The following is a 24,653-nucleotide window of genomic DNA, read 5'->3' on the forward strand; positions in this document are numbered from 1 at the left end:
CACATCCCGTCTGTAACCCTGTAAGTTCCTTGATCTTAGGCGCCTAATCCCAAATCCCTCTTTGTGTTATTTATGGAGTTGCTTTCTGTCAACTTTTCGGATCAAGCATTCCAGATCCCGACAACCCTCTGAGTGGAACACCTTTCTCCCCAATCTCAATCTTTAGCCGTTGACTCTGAATCTGGGATCTCTGCTCATTGTCACCCCCTCTGGAGGGAATAGGGTTTCTCAATGTATATTTTACCAAAGCCTCCCTCATCACCCTGAAACCCCCCCCCCCATTACGTCACATCTTCACCAGCTTTGTTCCAATGTGAACAGTCCTAGATTTTCCAGTCTCTCCTCATGACTGAGATCCCTCAACCCTGGTGACATCCTGGAAAACCTGCCCCACCCTCTTTGTAAAGACTATTTACCAAGGAATTATGCAGAGATGTATCATAGAATCCCTACAGTGCAAAAGAGGCCATTCGGCCCATCGTGCCTTCACCGACTCACCCAGGCTCTATCCCTGTAACCCCACACAATCACCGTGGCTAATCCCATCTAACCTACACATCTTGGGGCACTAAGGAGTAACTTAGCAATGACCAGTGTGCCTAACCTGCACAGCTTTGGAGTCTGGGAGGAAACCCATGCAGAAACGGGGAGAACATGCAGATTCCACAAAGACAGTAAACCAAGGCTGGAATTGAACTCAGGTCCTTGGAGCTGTGAAGCAGCAGTGCCACCCATGGGAAGGAGCTTTGATCGGGTAGATAGGGAGGAACTGACAGGAGGCTGTTTAACCAGAGGACATTGATTGATGGTAATTGACAGAGGAAGCAGAGAGGGGACGAGGAGTGATTTATTTTGTTGAGAATTGTTGTAATCTGCCTGAGAAGAGTGGAAACAGTATTAATAATGTTTAAAAGGCAGGTGGATAAATATCTGAAATGGGGAAAGTGCAGAGCCATTGGGGAAGAGCAGAGGAATGGGACCAGATGGATATCTCATTCAAAGAACTGACACAGGCTCAAAGGGCTGAATGGCCTGCTGTGTTCCCTGTAATGCTGTGAAGCACAAGAACAGGCCAAGTCTTCTTGCCGCTGTGATAAGCAGCTCAGTGTTTCTTCACTGCTGGCTCTGAGTTTGGGAGGATTCTCCCAGACACTGGATTTCAGCATTCCAACCCAGAATTCCGAGCTGGCGCTCCGGATTCCACTCCCTGGGGGACAGATTTGTGCTCTCCGACCTGGAGACTGGAAGGCTGCCACTGAACCAAGGACTGTGGCACAGTGGTTAGAACTGCTGCCTCACAGCGCTAGGGACCTGGGTTCAATTCCCAGCTTGGGTCACTCTCTGTGCAGAGTTTGCACGTTCTCCCCGTATCTGCATGGGTTTCCTCTGGGTGCTCTGGTTTCCTCCCTCAGTTCGAAAGACGTGCTAGTTAGGTGTATTGGCCATGCTAAATTCTCCCACAGTGTACCCGAACAGGTGCTGGAGTGTGGTGACTAGGGGATTTTCACAGTAACTTCACTGTGGTGTTAATGTAAGCCTATCTGTGACACTAATAAATCAATAAACTCCATAAGGGCTTGCTATCTGAAAATACAGAATGGAAACTTAGAACAGTAAGGAGAAGTCGCTGACTCTTGGTGCTGGTAAATTATTACAGTCGTATCGTTATCTGTGACCAGCCATATTTCACTGTGGAAGTGAACTATTGTTTGAGGCGGTGAACTTGCTGCTGGATTTCCTTCTGCTCTAATCAGAACTGGTCACGTGATTTATTTAGCACTGCTGTCTCACAATGCCAGGGACCCAGGTTCAATTCCTGCCTCGGGTGACTCTGTGCAGTTTGCACATTCTCCCCATGTATGTGGGTTTCCTCCAGGTGCTCCAGTTTCCTTCCACAGTCCAATGATGTGCCAGTTAGGTGGATTGGCTGTGCTAAATTGCCCCTTAGTGTCCAAAGATGGTGTAGATCAGGGGATTAGCAGGGTAAATGCATGAGGATATGGAGCCCAACCCCCACTCGAAGATGCTGTGTTGGAGAATCAGTGCAGGCTTGATGGGCCAAATGGCCTCCTTCAGCATTGCAGAGATTCCGTTTATCCTGTCCTGACCCCTGGATCTTGGATTAGTTATGAGCGTGTTCATTTCAGACAAAGCCCCTCCGCTCCAAAGCCTATGATAATGGCATACATCACAACAAAGATACAAAGTGGAGGAATTAAACACACGGTCAGCCTGTGGGTGAGGAAGTGTTTGGAGCTGGGACTTGACTCCAGCTTTTCCTCGCTGGCTTCTGATTTCTCTCTGCCTCGAAAGGCAGCTCTCAGCTGGCTGAATATTGCTGACACTGACGCTCATTCAAAGCACACGAGTTGGCAGCAGTTCCCAGCATTGTGGAGATCGGACCATGAGGCTGGTTTGAGTTCCAGAAATGTGCCAGTGAATGGTGTCGAGGTGAATGAGTAGTGGCTTTGTGCTCACAAGCCACCAACTTATAAGAGATCCTCACCACAAAATAAAACCAGGCAGTCAAACCAACATGGTTGTGACAGCAGAATGGATTGTTTATTGATTTGATTTGTTTTATTATTGCAACATGTATTAAGTGAAAAGTATTGTTTCTTACGCGCTATACAGACAAAGCATACTGTTCATACAGAAGGAAAGGAGAGTGCAGAATGTAGGGTTACGGTCATAGCTAGGGTGTAGAGAAAGATCAACTTAATGCGAGGTAGGTCCATTCAAAAGTCTGACAGCAGCAGGGAAGAAGCCGTTCTTGAAGCAGTTGGTACGTGATCTCAGATTTTTGTACCTTTTTCCCGACGGAAGAAGGTGGAAGAGAGAATGTCTGGGGTGCGTGGGGTCCTTGATTATGCTGGCTGCTTTTCTGAGGCAGTGGGAAGTGTAGACAGAGTCAATGGATGGGAGGCTGGTTTGCGCAAAGGACTGGGCTTCGTTCACAACTCTTGGTGTGTGTTTTTAAAAAGTTTTCGTGGGATGTGGGCATTGGTGGCAAGGGCAGCATTTATTGCCCCTTAAGGAACAGGGAGTGTTGATGCCCTGCTTTGAACATGTAGCGTAGGTACATCCACAGTGCTGTTGGGAAGTTCTAGCATTTTGACGCAATGACAGTGAAGCAACATAAATAAGATCATAAGACAAGAGCAGAATTTGGCCACTCAGCCCATCGAGTCTGTTCTGCCATTAAATCATCCCCATTCTCCTGCCTTTTCCCTATAACCCCTGATCAGGATGGTGAGTGGCTTGGAGGGGAACTTGCAGGTGGTGGTGTTCCCATACGTTTGCTGTCTCTGTCCTTCTGAGTGGCAGAGGTTACAGGTTTGGAAGGTGCTGTTGAAGGAGCCCTGGTGAGTTGGTGAAATGCTGCCATGGTGATGCCATTGAATGTCTGGGCTCTTTCCTGAATATTTACAAAGCTCAGATCTCTCCGCTTTGCCAGTCTTCTACATGATGGACGGAACGATCTCCTTCGCTGAATGATACAAGCTATATGAGGGCTCAGCAAGTTGGAAAAGGCTGCTTTTTGATGGACTTCAGGCCAAGTGGGGTTGGTCAACTCTGGCTTGTGCCTGGTGGGTTCATCACATGACCTCTTGTCCTCCTGTCATTGGCCCAACCGTTGGGAATCCTGCCTTTCCACAACCAATTGGAGTGAGAACAGGCTCCCTATTGGCTGACAGGATAATCCCCCTCAGTTCATGAAACAGAATGTCCCCCCCTGCCCCTCACTGAGAAATCAGTCTGCGCCGGGCTTACTGCAGTCCGGGTATCAGTGTGGAGTCCATGGCAGGAAGTGTTAGTTCCCCAGGGATTTGTACCCATAGCTCAGGCTGACACTCCCAGCGCAGTACTGAGGGAGCTGCACTGCTGGAGGAGACTTGCATTGATATAGCACCTTTCTCAACCTCAGCACACCCCAAGGACTCCTTGGCCTACTTTTGAAGTGCTGTCATTCTTGGGGAACATGGAAGCGAATGTGTGCACAGCAAGATCCCACAAACAGCAATGCTGGTGTTGTTGGTTGAAGCATGAATACTGGCCAGGACACCCCCAAATTCTTCTTTGAAACTGTGTCATGTTCATCCAACCCAGAAAGCAGAACAGCCCTTGATTTAATATCATAGAATCCCTACAGTACAGAAGGAGGCCATTCAGCCCATCAAGCCTGCACCAACAGCAATCCCACCCAGGCCCTAACACTGTAACCCACATGTATTTACCCTGCTAATCCCCTTGACACCAAGGGGAAATTTAGCATAGGAAACCAACCATGCTAATCTTTGGACTGTGGGAGGAAACTGGGGCATGCAGAGGAAACCCACGCAGACATGGGGAGAATGTACAAACTCTGCACAGACAATGACCCGAGGCTGGAATTGAACTGGGTTCCCTGGTGCTGCGAGGAAGCTGTGCTAGCCACTGTGCCACTCTATAATCAGAGGGCAGCCCTGACAGTGCGGGACTCCCTCAGTGCTGCACAGGGAGGGTCGGTCTGGATATGGTGCTGAAGCTTCTGGGTTGGAGACTTGAACCCTCACCTTCCTGATCCGGCACTTACAGGCGTGCTTTGGAAAGTAAATGGGGAGGGAGATTGTGGGAAGGGGGGAGTGTAATCCCATTACCCCGACACGAAAGCTCGCTGCTTTACACTGCTATTGGGCAGGGAAAATATAGAGAATTTTCCTTAGAGCAAGGTTGTAAAAGTAATTAATAAAGTAGGATTTTGTACTGCTGTAATCAGTCTCTGTGCCTTGAAGGTATTCTGACTCATTTTAACTCGATATTCTGAACTCCAGCCCTGGTTTACTGATTCTTCAGAGGAGTTTAGATGTTACCAAAGCACTAACAACCCCCCAACACCCCCGTGCGCACCCCCCACCCCCCAAGAATGATTCTGCAATGACTTGTGGTGTTATAGAATCACAAAGCAGTACAGATCAATAGGTGACCATTCGATCCATCAGGTTCCTGCTTGCTCTTGCAAAGAGCAACTCAATCTCACCTCTCTCATTTGTGTAGCGGGCTCAGAAATGCTTCCCAATCAATGCTTCTCCTTTTCTCTGGAGGTGTAGTTACTGTTCTGGGAAACACGGCAGACTAACTGTACAGCAAGATCTCTCAAGCTGTGCTCCCTCCTCCCCCACCTTGTGATCTCTGCATTTCTTTTTCTCCTCCCCTATATTTTCCAGTTCCCTTTTTATGATTTCCTTGTTTCCCAGGCTGTGTGCTGATCTTAATATCAAAGATCATAGCATTCCTACAGTGCAGCAAGAGGCCATTCGGCCCAACAAAACTGCAAGACTCTCTGATAGAGTACCCCACCCAGGACCTATCCCTGTTACCCACACGTACTTACCCCGCCAATCCCCCTAATTTACACATCTTGGGACACTTGGGGACAATTTAACATGACCAATGCACCTGGAGGAAACCCACGCAGACACAGGGAGAACATGCAGAGTCCACACAGATAGTCACCCAAGTGGGGAATTGAACCCAGTTCCCTGGTGTTGTGAGGTAGCAGTGCTAACCATGTACCACCATGCCACCCTTATATTCCAGATTATTTATTTGAATTTTACCAGTTGCCATTGGTGGCACAGTGGTTAGCACTGCTGCCTCACAGCTCCAGAGCCTGGGTTCAATTCAGGCCTCGGACCACCGTCTATGTGGAATTTGCACGTTCTCCCTGTGTCTGCGTGGGTTTCCTCCGGGTGCTCCCACAGTCCAAAGGTGTGGGTCAGGTTGATTGGCCATGATAAATTTACCCTTAGTGTCAGGAGTTGGGGGTAAATATGTAGGGTTGCGTGAATAGGGACTGGGTGGGATTGTGGTTAGTGCCAGATCAATGGGCTGAATGACCTTCTGCACTTTGGGATTTGAACCCATGCCCCAGAACATTAGTCTGGCCTCTGGATTACTAGTCCAATGAAATTACCACTCTGCTACTATCTCCCCATCCTGTTATACACCGATAGCTATGAAGCATTTTGCATTATCCCAATCCCATGGAATGTGAGTTTATTTTCTCTATCTTCAGTTTGCAGCTGGAGATGGGACAGTGAGTAAGAGGCAGTCTCTGAGCAAGAGTGATGAGATTGACAATTCATGTATGTTGTTTCTATTCAGCCATGGAACAAGGATGTCGCTAGCTAGGCCAGCATTTATTGTCCATCCCTAATTGCCCCTTGAGAAGGAGATGGTGAGCTGCCTTCTTGAACTGCTGCAGTCCTTTGTGGTGTCAGTGCACCCACAGTGCTGCGAGGGAGGGTGTTCCAGGATTTTGACCCAGTGAAGGAACAGCCAATATATTTCCAAGTCAGGATGGTGAGTGTCTTGGAGGGGAGCCCCAGGTGGTGGTGTTCCACGTATCTGCTGCCGTTTTGTCCTTCCAGGTGGCAGTGGTTGTGGCTTTGGAAGGTGTTACCTAAGGAGAAAATAAGCAAAATTCTGCAGATACTGGAATCTGAAACAGAAAATGCTGGAAAAGCTCAGCGGGTCTGTCAGTGTCTGCAAGGAGTGAAACAGAGTCAATGTTTCGGGTTAGTTTGATTCTTCACCCAAACTGAGAGAAAGGGAGAATCTGTTAAACACTCTGCTGTAACTGGAAGGGATTGCAACAAAACTGAAGAACAAGAGGTAGAGGACTGGGGGTGAATCATAGAATCCCTACAGTGCAGAAGGAGGCCATTCGGCCCATCAAATCTGCACTGACAACAATCCCACCCAGGCCCTATCCCCATAACCCCACACACTTACCCACTAATCCCGCTAACCTACACATCCTGGGACACTAAGGGAAATTTAGCATGGCCAATCAATCTAACCCACACATCTTTGGACTGGGGTCGATCATGGGGAGAATGTGCAAACTCTGCCAAGGCTGGAATTGAACCTGGGTCCCTGGCACTGAGGGGCAGCACTGCTAACCACTGTGCCACCTTTTGATATTAAGGTAAGTTGCTGTCATATGATCGGATTGGTGGTGGAGGGAGCACGGCCCATCCACCTAATGGAGCTGCTTTGTCCTGGATGATGTTGAGTTTCTTGCATGTTGTTGGAGCTGCACTCATCCAGGCTGTGGGCAGTTTTCCAACACACTCCTGACTTGTGCCTTGTAGATGGTGGACAGGCTTTGGGGAGTCAGGAGGTGAGTTACTGGCTGCAGGATTCCAAGTCTCTGACCCGATCTGGTAACCACTGTATTTATCTGGGTGCTCCATGCTGTATATCAACTAGTGAATGCTTTATAACTGTACACTTTCAAACTCTCTCCTCCAGGAATTTCTGGAAGATCAGAAATATAACGATGAAGAAAACCTGGCAGAAAATCTGGAATCTTTTAAAAGTAAATGTCAGAATATTCCCATTATTGTTAGTGTCAATGCTCTTCATAATGTGGAGATGTTGGTGTTGGACTGGGGTGGGCACAGTAAGCAGTCTCTCTACACCAGGTTAAAGTCCAACAGGTTTATTTGGAGTCACGAGCTTTCGGAGCGCTGCCCCTTCATCAGGTGAGTGACTTTAACCTGGTGTTGTGAGACTTCTTACAACCTCTTCACGCCAGTGGGAACCGTGGCTCAGCACCTCTTGCACTCACCTCTGAATCAAAAGGTTCTGGGTTCAAACCCCAGGGCAGTGCGATATTCAAAGTGAATATTCCAGTGAACTGCGCTGTCGGAGCTTCTACCCTTTGGATGATATTTAAACTCGGGCCCAAACTGCCTGTTCAGGTGGCTGTAAATGATCAGGTGGTGTTATTCTGAAGGACAGCCAGGAAGTCCGACTCACTGTCCTGGTCACTATTTATCCCTTGGTCAAAAACACAGGCCATTATCACACTGCTGCTTGTGGGATCCTGCTGTGCACAAATTGGCTGCTGCGTTTCCCACATTACAACAGTGACAACCTTTCAAAAGTATTTCATTGGCTGTAAAGTGCTTTGAGATCCCTGATGGTTGTGAAAGGTGCTATAGAAATGAAAATCTTCCCTATTCCTATTATTCCAATTGGTTAGCCCAGTCAGTACAGGAGAACCCTTACGATCTCTGCTGTCCCCTGTGGGTGTTGTGTATCTAAAGTAAAGTTTATTTATTAGGGTACCAAGTAGGCTTACATTAACACTGCAATGAAGTTACTGTGAAAATCCCCTAGTCGCCACACTCTGCCGTCTGTTCGGGTACACTGAGGGAGAATTTAGCACGCCCAATGCACCTAATCAACACATCTTTCAGACTTTAGGAGAAAACTGAAGCACCCGAAGAAAACCCACGCAGACACAGGGAGAACGTGCAAACTCTCCACAGACAGTGATCCAAGGCTAGGAATCGAACCAGCTCCCTGGTGCCGTGAGGTAGCAGTGCTAACCACTGTGCCACCCTACTGCCCACCTTCCTCTGTGTTGGATACATGGATGGGTGCCAGTTATCCCCGTGGGTGCCATGTGGCCTTTGATAGTGGATATTTGGGTCAGTGCCAGTTGTCCCCAAGTGCTCAGTTGATCTCCTGACAGAGTTAGATTGTGTTTGTGTGGGGGTTTGGGACATTGCTTGTTAACGACAGTGATTGCTGATAACCCACTGATAAAACATTCCACAATTACAGAGAGCAGGCCACCTTCATGCCTTGTCCTCTACTCTGTTCCCATTTGCTATAAACAGCCTTTCACTGCCTCAGGAAGTGTTGCTAAAATTCAATTATCCACCGCTGGTGATGGTGAACTCTTTATATTTCTCTGTAGTGGATTGTGCTGAGATAGACTGTGAGATTGATTGTCAGACTGGTGTTAAGCATCAGAATGAAATGATCCTCTGCATTACTGATCACAGGCAAATAAATCCCAGTGAAAGGAGCACATTAACTCCCTGTGGGCTGGTAAGGAAGGTGACAGAATGGCTAGGAGGCCCTTCAGCCCACTAATTGTGCTTGTACTGACCCTTTGAGAGAATCCCATTCTCTCTTTTCCCACCTCTCTGTCATTTTTAATATGTTTCCCTCCCAAGTTTTAAAGTTTATTTTAGTTTCACAAGTAGGCTTAATTTAACATTGCAATGACGTCACTGAAAATCCCCTCGTCGCCACATTCTGGCACCTGTTCAGGTACACAGCTACCTGTGTGCATTGGCCGTGCTAAATTCTCCCTCAGTGTACCCGAACAAATGCCAGAGTGTGGCGACGAGGGGATTTTCACAGTAACTTCATTGCAATGTTAATGTAAGCCTACTCATGAGACTAATAAACCTCTCCCTCCAATGTTCCTGATGGTGATTCTGGGTGGCCAGGGTGGGGGTGGGGATAAGGTGGGATCCACTCCCCGGTCCTTGACAACCTGAGGTCAATGTAATGATGCTTGGACACCAGGGCAGGGGACACTTGTCACCCACTGGCACCCACCCAGGTCCGCAACACCGGGTGGTGTACTGTGTACTGACTGAGATAACTGGAATAATAGGGAAAGGAAGAAAGGTTTTCATTTATATTACATTTTCATGACCACCGGATGTCATGAAGTCTTTACAGCCAATGGAGTGTAGCCACTGCTGGAATGCAGGAAACATGGCAGACAATTCATGCACAGCAAGATCCCACAAACAGCAAATCTGGGCACACTGTGTGAAATGGTGCCATTGGCAAGGTTGGCATTTATTGTCCACCCTGAGCTACCCCTGAGAAGATGGTGACAATGCTTCTTGAACTGTTCCCGTCACCAAGACCACCCACCTCCATCTTTCTAACACGGCCTCTATCTGCCATGGCTCAGCCCACCTGCTGCTGGAACCCCCAGCCACACCTCTGTTATCTCAAAACTCACCGATTCTGATACTTTCCTGAAGAGATCCCAATATTCTAAACTTCCGATAAACCCTAGCTCACCCAAAACTCTGCTTCCTGCTTCCTCATGTCCCATGCAATCATCTCTCCCCCCGCCCCACCCCAAATCCCGCTGACTTACACTGGCCTAGCCAGCGGCACCCACCTGCCCTGAATGAGTATTACTGTCCCAGCAATGCTGTGGTTTTAAAATTCTCATCCTCGTTTCCAAAGCCCTCCAGACCTCAACCCTGCTTGACTTCCTCCAACTCCAAGATCTCTGCCTTCCTACAATTCCACCCTCTTCAGCATCTCTGATTTTAATTGTTCCACCATTCCTGGATCCTAAACCCTGGAATTCCCTTCTTATAAACTCTGGAATTCCCCTCCTGCATCTTTCCCTCGCTACCTCGTTCCTCCCTAAAATCTTCCTCCAAGTTTTTTGGTCACCTATCCCTATTGTTTCCTGCTGTGTCTTGATGTCACATTTTTACCTGTTAATGCTGCAGTGAAGGTTTACAGCTCCTTCTCCTCCCTGCACCATGTCTTCAGAAGGTGTTGGCGATCATGGACCTCCGTTGGATTGGTCCATGAATACACTTGACAAAGCACTGCAGTGGTTTGCTGTTGCTGTCTACAGTGTGTCTGTATTTTACACAGAGGGTGGTGAATGCCTGGGGCAGTGGTAGGAGCAGGTACGATAGTGTCATTTAAAGGGCGACCTGATGAATACATGAATCAGGTGGGAATGGATACAGTAAAGTTTATTTATTAGTCACAAGTAGATTTACATTTACTGTGAAAATCCCCTAGTCGCCACACTCCGGTGCCTGTTCGGGTACACTGAGGGAGAATTTAGCACGGCCAATGCACTGAACCAGCACGTCTTTTGGACTGTGGGAGGAAACCGGAGGCCCCCGAAGAAACCCATGCAGACACGGGGAGAACATGCAAACTCCAACCAGACAGTGACCTGAGCTGGGAATCGAATCTGGGTCCCTGGCGCTGTGAGGCAGCAGTTCTAACCACTGTGCCACCATGCTGCTCATATGGTTATGGACCCTGTAAGTGCGTACAGTTTTAGTTTAGGCAGGCTTCATGATCAGTGCAGGCTTGGCGGGCTGAAGGGCCTGTTCCTGTGCTGTACTTTTCTTTATTCTTTGAAGCAGGAATCTCACCTACCCTCACTGCCTGCCATCAGACACTTGGGAAGGGTCTACTGGTTGATAATCAACCTGTGTCTTGTTACAAACACACCTTCCATGGTCATCAAGCCCCGAAGTGGGACTTGAACCTGCAGCTTCTGGCCCAGAGGTAGAGAGGCTGCTCCCACTGGACTACAAGACCTCTCCTTGCGCTACATTCAAGGTGCTATATAAATGCAAGTAGCTGTTAATGATTATTTCAATGGTACGTCAGTCGTTCTATTCTAAGTTTGATTCTTTCTCTGAAGATTGTAAATCCACAGTGGAGTTAGCTGGGGAGAGAGTAAGCAGCTATTGCCGTGTTCAGCAGGGTGTGGAGATTTGCCTAATCTTCCTTCTCTGTTTTTTGCAGAGAAGTACATGGAATTTGATCTCAACGACCAAGGTGACATTGGTGAGTGTCAGAGTGTCACACACGCACACAGACCTGATAATTCTTTATCTGACTTTGAGATGATATTGACTGCGGTGGAAATATTCCTCCGGCCAGCCTTGCTACTAGTGTTCCATGTTTTAAAGTGAAAAAGGGAACATATTCTTTGGCTGTGATCTGGGCCCGTGCTGTTGGTGAGAAGATTCTTGCTGAACCTGCTCTCAGGGATGGTACCTGCACCTTCTGACCTGACATTTCAACCTCCACTCTAAATTAAACTTTACCATTCAGGAGAAACCTCTTTACCCAGAGAGTGGTGAGAATGTGGAACTCACTCCCACAGGGAGTTGTTGAGGCGAATAGAATCATAAAAACCCTATCGTGCAGAAAGGCCATTAGACCCATTGAAACTGCACCAACTCTCCAGTAGAGCATCTTACCCAGGCTCTATCCCCTTATTTATCCCATTAATCCCCCTAACCCCACTTAATCTACACAGCTTTGGTCACTAAGGGACAATTTAGCATGGCCAACCCACCTAACCCCCACGTCTTTGGACTGTGGGAGAAAACGGGAGCAGCCGGAGGAAACCCATTCAGACACGGGAAGAATGTGCAACCTCCCTACAGTCACCTGTACATTCACACTAAGTGAGTGCTCTGAAAGCTCACGCCCCCAAATAAACCTGTTGGACTTCAACCTGGTGTTGTGAGACTTCTTACTGTCCAACGCCGGCATCTCCACACCATGGCCACATTCATGCTGTAATGAAGTTACTGTGAAAATCCCCTAATTGCCACATTCCTGCGCCAGTTCAGATATACTGGAGGAGAATTTAGCACAGCCAATGTACCTAACCCACACATCTTTGAACAGTGGGAGGAAACCGGAGCACCCAGAGAACACCCACACAGACATGGGGAGAACATGCAAACTCCACACAGACAGTGACCCGAGGCCGGAATTGAACCCAGGTCCCCGGCGCTGTGAGGCAGCAATGCCAACCACTGTGCCACCGTATCGATGTGTCTAAGTGGGAGCTGGATAGACACGTGAGGGAGAAAGGAATAGAGTGGAATGACAATAGGATGAGATGAAGCAGGGTGGGAGCATGAACACCAGCACAGAACAGGTGGGCCAAATGCCCTCTTCCTGTTCTGGAAATCCTAGAAATCTATGATTCAGCCCATCAAGTCTGTACCCACTGCAGTTCCATCCTGGCCCAATTCCCATAAACCTGCTAATCCCCGGGACACTAATGGGCAATTCAGCATGGCCAATCAACCTAACCTGCACATCTTTGGACTGTGGGAGGAAACCAGAGCACCCGGAGAAACCCACACAGACACGGAGAGAACATGCAGACTCCCACACAGACAGCCCCCCGAGACTTGAACCCGGGTCCCTGGTGCTGTGAAGCAGCGGTGCTATCCACTGTGCCACCGTGACACCCTAATGCTTTGTAACATTTGGTAACACAACATTGACCTGGGTATCATTCACCCCCTTTCAAGGGAGCCAAAAAAATAACTATAGCACTTCACGGGAGAAACTGAAATGAATAAAATTCTTAGGTTGACAGGATGAATGCAGAAAGGGGTTGGAGAGTCTGGGACACGGGGACATAGGCTCAGAATGAGGGGGCGATTGCTTAGGACTGAAATAAGGAGAAATTTCTTCACTCGGAGGGTTGTAAATCTTACAAATCTGTACACCCGAGAGCAGTGGATGCTCAGTTGCTGATTGGAGCAGAATAGTCTTGAAGAGCAAAATGATCTGTTCTTGTTCTTATGTTTTTATGGATATATTCAGAATCGAATTTGATGGAATTCAGACACTGAGAGAATCGAGGGTTATGGGGAGTTGGGGAGGAAGTGGGAAAGTAAAGTTGAGGTAGAAGATCAACCGTGATCTGACTGATTGGCGGAACAGGTTTGAGGGACATTTGAGGCTGGAGTTTATGACCTTGCTTGGGGTAAAGCTTGTAAAATCCCACCTAAGGCTAACGGAGAATTCTGTTGTGAGCCTCGCCCGCCCTGGCCTTGGTCTTAACCCTGCTCCTTCAGTTAATAACTGATCACCTTCCTGAAGGAGCAGCAACCAGGTCATGTACAGCTGTAATCCCCAGTCAATTCAGAGCACATTACTGCAAACCTTTAGCTTCTCTCTCTGTGACCCACCACAACCTGTTCAGGTAACAGGTGGCACAGTGGTTAGCACTGCTGCCTCGCAGCGCCAGGGACTCGGGTTCAATTCCTGGCTTGGGTCACTGTCTGTGTGGAGTCTGCACCTTCTCCCTGTGTCTGCGTGGGTTTCCTCCGGTTTCCTCCCACAGTCCAAAAGACGCCCTGATTAGGTGCATCGGCCACGCTAAATTCTCTCTGTGTACCCGAACAGGCGCTGGAGTGTGGCAACCAGAGGATTTTCACAGTAACTTCACTGCGGTGTTAATGTAAGCCTACTTGTAGCACTAATAAGTAAATAAATATAGCCTGCTCATTATTTTAATTATTGACTTACCGAATCATAAAGAAGAAGTCCATTCGGCCCCTTGTCCCTGCTGGCTCTTTGAAAGATCCGTCCAATTAATCCTGCTTCGCCCCTACTCTTTCTCCACAGCTCTGCTAATTTAGTCTTTTCAAATATTTATTCGATTCCCTTTTGAAAGCAAAAGGAGAAAATGTTAGGGAAACTCAGCAGGTCTGACGGTATCTGTGGAGGAAGAATAGAGTTAATGTTTTGAGTCAGGATCCAGACTGGAAGTGTCGGCTCTATTCTCTCTCCACAGATGCTGTCAGACCTGCTGAGTTTAGGAACATAAGAACTGGGAGCAGGAGTAGGCCATTCGGCCCCTCGAGCCTGCTCCACCATTCAATAAGATCATGGCTGATCTTTTCATGGACCCAGCTCCACTTACCCGCCCACTCACCATAACCCTTAATTCCTTTACTGTTCAAAACCTTATCTATCCTTGCCTTAAAAGTATTCAATGAGGGAGCCTCAACTGCTTCACTGGTGAGGGAATTTCACAGATTCACAACCCTCTGGGTGAAGAAGTTCCTTCTCAACTCAGTCCTAAATCTGCTCCCCATTATTTTGAGGCAATACCCCCTAGTTCAAGTTTCACCTGCCAGTGAAAACAACCTCCCTTACCTATTTCCTTCGTAATCTTTTATGTTTCCAATAAGATCTCTCCTCATTCTTCTGAATTCCAATGAGTATAGTCCCAGTCTACTCATAAGCCAACCCTCTCAACTCCGGAATCAACCTAGCGAATCTCCTCTGCACCCTCTCCAGTGCCAGTATATCCTTTCTCAAGTGAGGAGACCAAAACTGTACACAGTACTCCAGGGGTGGCCTCACCTCTTCCTTGTACAGCTGCTGGTAAGGTCGCACCTGGAGTTCTGTGTACGGTTTCCTTCAGCATTTTCTGTTTTTGTTTCAGATTCCAGCAGTATTTCCGTGGTATTTTTGCCTTTATCCTTTTGGAAGCTCCTCTTCAATCGGTTTCCATCATCCCTTTCTCTCTCAACTCATAGTGTAGGACAGAACCTCACCTCCTCTCTGGTCAGTTACCACAGATCTGTGACCTCTTTTTCGGACCCTCCCACCAGTGGGGAAACACTTTTTTTTTTCTCCTTTATTGACTCCATCAAAAGCCCTGATCGTTCCGAACGCCGTTAAATTTCTCCTGAACCTTCCGCTGCTTCGGAAATCAAACAGATTTGTGACTCTGTTCGTGAAGCAGGTGAAAGGAATGTCACGCAGGCTCCTCACTGGGAAATATAATGCCCTGGAGCTAGTTACATGGACCGCACCACAACAATCAACAGTATTTTCTGAATGACTTGTTTTTCATCCTGGGGATGTGGGCGTCGCTGGCAAGGTCAGCAGTTATTGTGGAGTAAGGGCTTTCACAGCGATGTTGGGAAGGGAGTTTCTCCGTTCTGACCCGGTGAAAATGAATTATTCATTTATGGTCCGTACGCGCAAACTTCCATTACCGCTGCCTCTCCCTTCTCTGTTTGATGGGTTGGTGGAGTGTTTGTGAAATCATCAGAACAGTGACTCGAATATTGTAGAATCCCTGCAGCGCAAAAGAGGCCATTCGGCCCATCGAACCTGCACTGACTCGCTGATGGAACAACTTACCCAGGCCGTCTCCCCTGGCTCTAATCCCTCACATCTACCAAGGCTCATTCCATCTAACCTACACACCTTGGGACACTGGGGGAGAATTTATTGTGGCCAATCGACCTAACCCTTTTGGACATCTTTTGGACCTTGGGAGGAAATCGGAGCACCGGAGGAAACCCACACAGACATCTGTGGGAAGGAAAGCACTGAGTGAAATGTTTGCATTTAAACCTCTGCAGTTCACTGACCACTGCTCTGTGAGGAGTGAGGCCATTCAGCCCATCTTGCACATCCCCATCCAGTGAAAGCCCCATTTCCCCATCATAGCGTCCAATTTTTCCTTAATGACTCTGAGGGCTTTTAGCCACAGTCTCTGTCTCTGAATCCCTCCGGAGAGACCGGCTTCTCATTCCTGCTTCTCGTCAGCTGCCGTTAATGGCCTCAACGTGGGATTGGTATCTTGACTGGCCCCTTCCTTCAGGACTGTGTTTGAGAGGTTCGATTGGCCAAGTGTAGAGAGGACGTGTGGGATTCCAAAACTAGCTTACACAAATAGAAATTAGTAAATCCCATGGGGAATTCAGAACAAACACCTTTACTTTAAGAATGTGGAACTCGCTCCCACAGGGAGTGATTGAGGTAGATAATGCGTTTAATGGAAAATTGGATCAACACGTGAGGAGAAAAAGGAGTAGAAGGATAGGGTGAGATGAAGAGGGATGGGAGGAAGCTCATATGAAACATAGCTGATGAGCAGTTGGGCCTTAAGATGTAGGAATAGAATTAGGCCACTCGGCCCATCGAGTCTTCTCTGCCATTCAATGTGGCTGATATTTTTCTCATCCCCATTCTCCTGCCTTCTTCCCATAACCTTTGATCCCCTTATTGATCACGAACCTATCTATCTCTGTCTTAAAGACACTCAATGACCTGGTCTCCACAGCCTTCGAGTTCCACAGATTCACCACCCGCTGGCAGAAGAAATTCCTCATTTCAGTTTCAAAGGAGCGCTCCCTTCACTCTGAGGTTGTGCCCTTGAGTTTTAGTCTCTCCCACTAGTGGAAACATACTCTCCGCTCTATCCGGGCTTCTCAATATTCTGTAAGTTTCAATTAGATTCTCCCTCATCCTTCTAAACTCCATCAAGTAGAGATCCATAATGACAGCACGGTGGCACCATGGTTGGCACTGCTGTCAGGGATCCAGGTTCAATTCCGGACTTGGGTGACTCTGTGTGGAGATTGCATGTTCTCCCCATGTCTGCGTGGGTTTCCTCCGAGTGCTCTGATTTCCAAAGATATGTAGGTTTGGTGAATTAGCCACGCTAAATTGCTAGTGTCCAAGATGTGTAGGTTAGGGGATTAACAGGATAAATCTGTGGAGTTACAGGGATAGGGTCTGGGTGGGATCCTCTGTCAGTCAGTGCAGACTTGATGGGCTAAATGGCCTCCTTCTGCATTGTAGGGGTTCCATGGTTTCTCTGCTGTGGACTCTACGTAAGCCCCAGCAATATGCCTAACACCATTTTGAAAGGGACCTGCCTTAAGGTGTCTGAGCTCCTTCTTGCACCAGGCAATGGACCCCTTTAAATCTGGAAATTGAGATCCTATGATATGAACTCTGGGCTATGGAACTAACATGGCCAATGAGGAGTGAGCATCCAATCTGGGACACAGATCAATAATCTGGAATACTGTCACCCTACGACTCCCCCATCACCACAGCTCACCCTACCCCAGAGTGAAGAGAACCTCAGAGATAGGACAATACGACCAGTGCTGTCCAGGTGAGGGGGCACAGAGGCAAAGCCTCTTGGATCAGGTCAGTGTTGGGGTTAGCGTAGCTATCAATGGAATGGTGTACAATGGGCTGAAATGCCCCCCACTCTGTCTCTGTGTGAGGTTTGCCTGTGATGTTGTGTTGTGGGGATTAATGATTACTTTCTTCTGCTCTGCCCACTCAGACCTGATGAGCCTGAAACAGATGCTGGAGAAACTGGGAGTTCCCAAGACCCACCTGGAGGTGAAGAAGATGATCGCTGAAGTAACCGGGGGCAGCAGTGAGACCATCTCCTACCGAGACTTTGTCACCATGATGCTGGGAAAACGCTCTGCTGTTCTCCGATTGTGAGTGTTGGTACCTTTCGGTGACTCTGTATCCTGTGCCAGCTTCTCTGTCTTTGCAGATGGAGTTTAATTTAGATAAGCGCAAGGTGATGCATTTTGGTAGATTGAACCAGGGCAGGACTTACTCAGTTAATGGTAGGGTGCTGGGAAGAGTTACAGAACAGAGACCTAGGGGTACATGTTCATAGCTCCTTGAACGTGGAGTTACAGCTGGACAGAGTGGTAAAGAAGGCATTCAGCATGCTTGGTTTTATTGATCAGAACATTGAATACAGGAGTTGGGACGTCTTGTTGAAGACATTGGTAAGGCCACAATTAGAATATTGTGTACAGTTCTGGTCACCCAATTATAGAAAGCATATTATTAAACGAGAAAGAGTGCAGAAAAGATTTACTAGGATACTACTAGGACTTGATGGTTTGAGTTATAAAGAGAGGCTGGATAGAATTGGACTTTTTTCTCTGGAGCGTAGGAGGCTGAGGGGTGATCTTATAGAGGTCTATAAAATAATGAGGGACATAGATCAGCTAGATAGTCAAAATCTTTCCCCAAAAGTAGGGGAGCCTAAAACTAGAGGGCATTGGTTTAAAGGTGAGAGGAGAGAGGCAAGTATCTAGAGGGGCAATTTTTTCACACAGAGGGGGGTGAGTGTCTGGAACAAGCTGCCAGAGGTAGTTGTAGAGGCGGGTACAATTTTGTCTTTTGAAAAGGTTTTAGACAGTTACACGGCTAAGATGGGTATAGACGGATATGGGACTAGGTTAGGGATTGGAGAAAAAAAAGGCAGCATGGACAAGTTGGAGCACAGAGCCTGTTTCCATGCTGTAAACCTCTATGATTCTATAACTTGTTGTAAAAGGGATTGAGAGCAAAAGCAGATTATATTTACAGAACATCTTTAACATAAAGAAACATCTCAATGTTTGAAATGAAGTATCACACCGAGCCTTACAAGGCAGTGTTACGTCAGGTGACCAAAGGTTCCCAAGCCGAGAATCAAACCCAGGTCCCTGGAAGTGTGGCAGCCATGCTAACCACTGTGCCACCGTGCTGCCCGCAGGCTGTGAATGGTGCTATATAAATGCACATCTTTCTTACTGCCCCAGTGCTAATCATCACACAGTCCAGCTATTAACCTGGTGTAAGGTTGGGCCCATTCTCTGAGGATCAACTGCAGCATAGTAACTTCATTGCAGTGTTAATGTAAGCCTGCTAATAAATAAGCTTTAAAAACTGTCTGTTATGTTTCGATTTGGGCTCAGTTTAAGTTTAGGATTTGGAGTGTGTAGAGTGATGGGTGAGAGCAATGAGGAGGGTCTGATGGCAGCAGCCTCTGAAACAGGAGGAGCAGTGTCAGCCTGCCACCTCTCTCTGAAAAGCAGCGACATTACCAATTCTTCCCTGCCCACCTTAAACCTACACACGCTGCATTTAAATAGGAGTGACATTCCGAAAGAACGCAGAGATGTGAATGCCTTTTTTGTGGACTTTAGCAGCATGCAAACGTGTCAATTCAACTCATTGTGTGGGGGTGGAATTAACTGTGAGCGAGTGCTGGTCTTGGGGCCATTCACAGGGGCTAACGCTCAGCTTTCTTGCTGCTCCTGGGAGTGTGGGACATGAATAAATCTTCAGCAGCTGAATCCTCTTATACACAAGAAACTTGTGACATCCCGGGACACTGTGACAGTATTCAGTGCACGGCCTGATCCCAGGACACTGTGGCACTATCCAGTGTACAGTCCGATCCCGGGACACTGTGGCAGTATTCACTCTGATCGCAGGAGAGTTTAGAGATTGAAGAATTAAACTTTGTACAGGTCAACTATGGTTCAGTTGGTATAATCTTGATTTTTAACTCAAAGTTGTGGGTTCTAGTCCACCTCAGATGTCAATACACAATCCAGCTAGCAGTGCTGTACTGAGGGAGAGCCGCACTGTCAGAGGGTCAGTGCTGAGGGAGTGCCGCACTGTCAGAGGGCCAATGAAACATTAAACCAATGCTCTGTCTGCCCCCTTAGACACTAAAGTTTCCTTGCACAATTTCAAAGAATAGTAGGGAACTGTCATTTATTAGTACAGAGTATGGTAAATAAAGACATTTTGTCAAAGCTTTTGTTTTTGCACTCATCAGAATTTCAAACAATGCTTAGCAGTTAACTGTCAGTCATCATCAACTGATGCAGTCACCAAAGCAATGTCTCTTCCAATTAGAGTCTGCCACCAATCAGCACTCTTTTCTCACAGTATAAATGTCATTGTTTTGCCTGACATTGGTATCCTTGTGATTGTCATGATGAGTACAAGATGAAACATTTTGACAAAATGTTTTTTCAAGAAACACTTGTAGTGGGAGAGATTTCCCTGGTGTCCCAAACCAGGTTTATCTTTTAACCAACAGCACAAGAACCAGATTTCCAAATCATTTTCACATTGCTGTTTATGGGAGCTTGCTGTGCACAAATTGGCTGCTGCATTTTCCAAATGACCACAATGATTACACTTCAATAATTATTTCAAAGGTTATAAACCTCTTTGGGACATCGTGGGTTGTTAACGGCACTATACAAATGGAAGTTCCTTCTCTAATATATTCGATACAGTAGTTCCTTGTTTAACATATGTGATTATGGAATCATAGAATCCCTGCAATGCAGAAAGAGGCCATTCAGCCTATCGAGCTTGTACCGACAACAATCCCACTCCCCACCCTATCCCTGTAACCCCAAGAATTTACCTTGCTACGCTCCCTGACACTAAGGGTACATTCAGCATAGCCAATCAAGCTAATGCACACATCTTTGGAGTGTGGGAGGAAACTGGAGCACCTGGAGAAAACCCACCCAAAAACAGCAAGAATGTGCAAATTCTGCAGAGACAGTGACCCGAGGCCAGAATTGAACCTGGGTCCCTAGCATTGTGAGGCAGCAGTGCTAACCACTGTGCCACTCCTATTATGTACAATTTTAAATGAAACAACTTTAAGTGAATCAGATTTTCCAATTGCCCCAATATAAAATTTAGTCATCTATTTATTCCTCCGGGCGCTCTGGTTTCCTCCCACACCCCAAAGATGTGCTCTTAGGCTGATTGGTGTACCAAATTGACCCTACACTATTCTCCCCTGAATCTGGCTACATTAGGGGTACCATTCACATACACACGGGGCAAGGTAGGTGTAGGAAAATGCTTTGTTGAAATGGTGGCGCGGGCTTGTTGGGCCGAAGGGCCTGTTTCCCGTGCTGGGTTGTTCTTTGTTCTTTGCTAAACTTCATTCCTCCTTCTACTCTTTCTCCTTTGCTGTCCCACTGAACTTAATAAACAGAAGTGTCCAAATGGTGCACTCTGGCCTATGCTGGCACAACTCCCAGCTTGATGCCCAGATAAGTCAATCTCTCTTGTGTATTTCTAATCTGATTTGTCTTGCTCGAATGCTGTAGGACTCGATTTGAACATTGTTGCCATGCTGGTGAGAAAGCCTTAAATGGGAACACCAAGATCTGTTAGGATCCATATCATGTGACACGTACAAGTTACTGGACGTGAGCAGAGTGGCCCTTGGGAATGTATGATATGGCACACAAAGATAAAGAGCTTGGACATATTAGCTCCAAGGAGCGCACGTCCCTTAAAATTCGAAGCCGGTTGTCGTAAACATGTCCTCCATTCGGACACTGTCAGCTAATGGAGACAATAACAGATTAGCATTGAACACATTTGAGTAGCATTCTTGTGTGTTAACATTCGTAATAACCCAGATAAAATAGCATTCTGGAGAATGAAGGAGGGGGAGATGATGTCCTAATGGTATTATCACTAGACTATTAAGCTCAGCTAACGTTCTGGGAACCCGTGTTTGGGTCCTGCCACGGCAGATGGTGGATTTTGAATTTGGTGGAAGATGGCTGGAATGAAGAATCTACTGATGACCACTCTCTCTGGAACGATGGAGGTTGAGGGATGACCTGATAGAAGGCCACAAGATTGAGAGGCATGGACGGAGTAAGTAGTCAGAAGCTTTTTCCCAGGTGGAAGAGTCAGTTACTGGGGGGGCACAGGTTTAATGTGCGAAGGGCAAGTTTAGAGGAGATGTACGAAGCAGATTTTTTACACAGAAGTGGTGGGTGCCTGGAATTCATTGCCGGGGAGGTAGTAGGAGCAGATACGATAGTGACTTTTAAGGAGTGTATTGACAAATACATGAATAGAACGGGAATAGAGGAATATGGTCCCCAGAAGGGTAGGGGGTTTTAGTTAAGTCAGGCAGCATGGTCGGTGTAGGGTCGGAAGGCCGAAGAGCCTGTTCCTTGTGCTGTAATTTTTCTTTGTTCTTAAACATCGCAGTTAGATCATTCCTCAATTTTCTGAACTCAAGTGGATTCAAGTCTAGTTTGTGCATGCGTTTCACGTTTTAACCCTTTTAGTTCTAGCATCATTTTGATGAATCTGTGCTACACCCCCTCCGAGGTCAATATATCCCTACTGAGGTAGTGTGCCTAGAACTGGAGGCAACATTTCTGACAGGATCAGAGCCCAGTTTTTACCCCTAAGCTAATTCCAATTGCCTGTGTTTGGCCCATATCCCTCTGTACACATCTTCCTATTTAACTATCTAAATGCTTTTTAAAAGACAAAATTGCTCCCGCCTTGACGACTACTTCTGGCTGCTTGTTCCAGACTTCAAAGAAAAAGAAAAATGTTTGGAACAGAGCTGCAGGAGATATTGCAAACTTCAAGATTAAACTATTTTGTTGATCGTAGAATATTGCAACACAGGAGGAGGCCATTTGGTCCATTGTGGCTATGTTGGCTCTTTGCAAAGCTGTCTGGTTTGCAAAAGGTAGCACAGTGGTGAGCGCTGCTGCTTCACAGCACCAGGGGACCTGGGTTTGAATCCCGGCTCAGGCTGCTGTTTATGTGGAGTCTGCACATTCTCCCTGTGTCTGTGTGGGTTTCCTCTGGACGCTCCAGTTTCCTCCAGCAGTCCAAAGATGTGCGGGTTTGGTTGATTGGCCATTCTAAATTGCTCCTTAGTGTCCCGGAATGCATCAGTTAGAGGGATTAGTGAGTAAATATATAGGGATATGGGGGTAGGGCCTGGGTGGGATTGTGATGGTGCAGACTAGATGGGCTGAATGGCCTCTTTCTGCACTGTAGGATTCTATGGTTAAAAGCTAGTTAGGTTCTGTAGGACTTTTCCTTTCAGAAAAAACATTAAAACATTATACCCTGTGTTTAAATACCGTACGTTGCTAAATTTCTATATTTGGAAATAAGGTCGCTTTTAAAATTAGATTTTAAAAAACACTAACTCTGCTTATCGCCCGTTTGCCACCTTGCCTGCTCTCGGACTCTCCCGCTCTGACCCATCGCGGGAAAGTCGGGGAGCGGGAGGGTTGGGGCGCAGGAGGGTACAAAATCGTGCCAATTGGGTCACGTGTCCCAGGATGACATCCGATGTGAAACATTGCGAATGTGGACTAACAATGCTGAGGATTAATACTAACCCTGCTTAAAAAATACATAACGTTAAATCGAAACAACTTAAAATGGGGAAACTTCCTTTAGATCCGTTCTGTTGATGTCGGAGAATTGTTTTAAAAACTGAGGGCAATCCACTGAAGAGTTTTTAAGCTACAACCTTTTCTGTTTTTTTTGTTTGCAGGATAATGATGTTTGAAGGAAAGAGTGATGGGAATGGTTCAAAACCCGCAGGACCTCCTGCGAAGAGGGACATCTCCAGCCTCCCGTGACCCCGGGCTGGGAACTAACATTGTGCCTTGTCTCAGTTTGTAAATACTTCTGTCTGATGCTTCATTCCGGCTGCCTCGGGAGGAAATGGGATTAGAACAAACAGAATAGCTGTCGATAAAGACTATATTTAATTTGATTTATTATTGTCACGTGTATTAACGTACAGTGAAAAGTATTGTTTCTTGCGCGCTATACAGTCAAAGCATGCCGTTCATGGAGAAGGAAATGAGCGGGTGCAGAATGTAGTGTTACAGTCATAGCTGGGGTGTAGAGAAAGATCAACTTAATGTCAGTTAAGTCCATTCAAAAGTCTGACAGCAACAGGGAAGAAGCTGTTCTTGAACTGGTTGATACGTGACCTCAGACTTTTGTGTCTTTTTCCCGATGGAAGAAGGTGGAAGAGAGAATGTCCGGGGTGCGTGGGGTCCTTAATTATTCTGGCTGCTTTTCCAAGGCAGCAGGAAGTGTAGACAGAGTCAGTGAGTGGGAGGCTGGTTTGCATAATGGATTGGGCTACATTCACAATCTTTTGTAGTTCCTTGCAGACTTGGGCAGAGCAGGAGCCCATACCAAGCTGTGATACGACCAGAAAGCATGCTTTCTGTGGGGCATCTGTAAAAGTTGGTGAGAGTCGCAGCTGACATGCCAAATTTCCTTAGTCTTCTGAGAAAGTCGAGGTGTTGGTGGGGCTTTCTTAACTATCGTGTCGGCATGGGGGGGGAACCAGGGCAGGTTGTTGGTGACCTGGGCACCTAGAAACTTCCTTCTCTATGAACGGTATGTTTTGTCTGTACGGCAATACAATACTTTTCACTATATGTTAATACATGTGACAATAATAAATCAAATCAAATAAGCAGCAAGCGCATCATTCCTCAAATGTGTCTCACCCGGAGCTCTCAAGGACGGGAAAGAGGTTTTGTTGTAATCAGTCCAGAGTTGTCCAGTGAAAACCTACACACCATTCCCAGGTGAGAATCCAGTGAAGTTAATTCAGGCACAGACTGGCTTTGCCTCATCGAGACTCTTTCCTTTCTGTCAGATGGTTGTGGGTTCAAGTCTTCACTCTACGGACTTGAAACCAGAGTCCAGACTCTGACGCCTGGTGCGGTGCCGAGGGAGTGCTGCACTGCTGGAGGTGCTGCCTTCCAGGCAAGGCTTTAAACTGGGGCCCTGACTGTCTCTCAATTAGATTACAAAATTCTCTGGCAGCCCACCCCCCCCCCCCC

The 24,653-nt window shown here is 47.0% G+C and overlaps 1 protein-coding gene across 2 annotated transcripts in view; it reads left to right on the forward strand.

Annotated features, from left to right (window-relative positions):
- Positions 1 to 24,653, forward strand: part of aif1l (allograft inflammatory factor 1-like) — a 36,441-nt gene extending 11,788 nt beyond the window's left edge. Inside the window, exons 3-6 of one of the 2 annotated variants that reach the window (XM_080212228.1) lie at positions 7,300 to 7,366; positions 11,386 to 11,427; positions 17,507 to 17,669; positions 23,336 to 24,653. In XM_080212228.1, the coding sequence (XP_080068354.1) occupies positions 7,300 to 7,366; positions 11,386 to 11,427; positions 17,507 to 17,669; positions 23,336 to 23,423 (360 nt within the window). In that variant the 3' untranslated portion in view covers positions 23,424 to 24,653. The remainder of the gene's footprint in view (positions 1 to 7,299; positions 7,367 to 11,385; positions 11,428 to 17,506; positions 17,670 to 23,335) is intronic. The other variant, XM_080212229.1, reaches the window with a different exon arrangement.

This window comes from Carcharhinus amblyrhynchos, chromosome 25 (genome assembly GCF_965287045.1).
Source record: "Carcharhinus amblyrhynchos chromosome 25, sCarAmb.v2.hapA, whole genome shotgun sequence".
Lineage (NCBI taxonomy): Eukaryota > Metazoa > Chordata > Chondrichthyes > Carcharhiniformes > Carcharhinidae > Carcharhinus > Carcharhinus amblyrhynchos.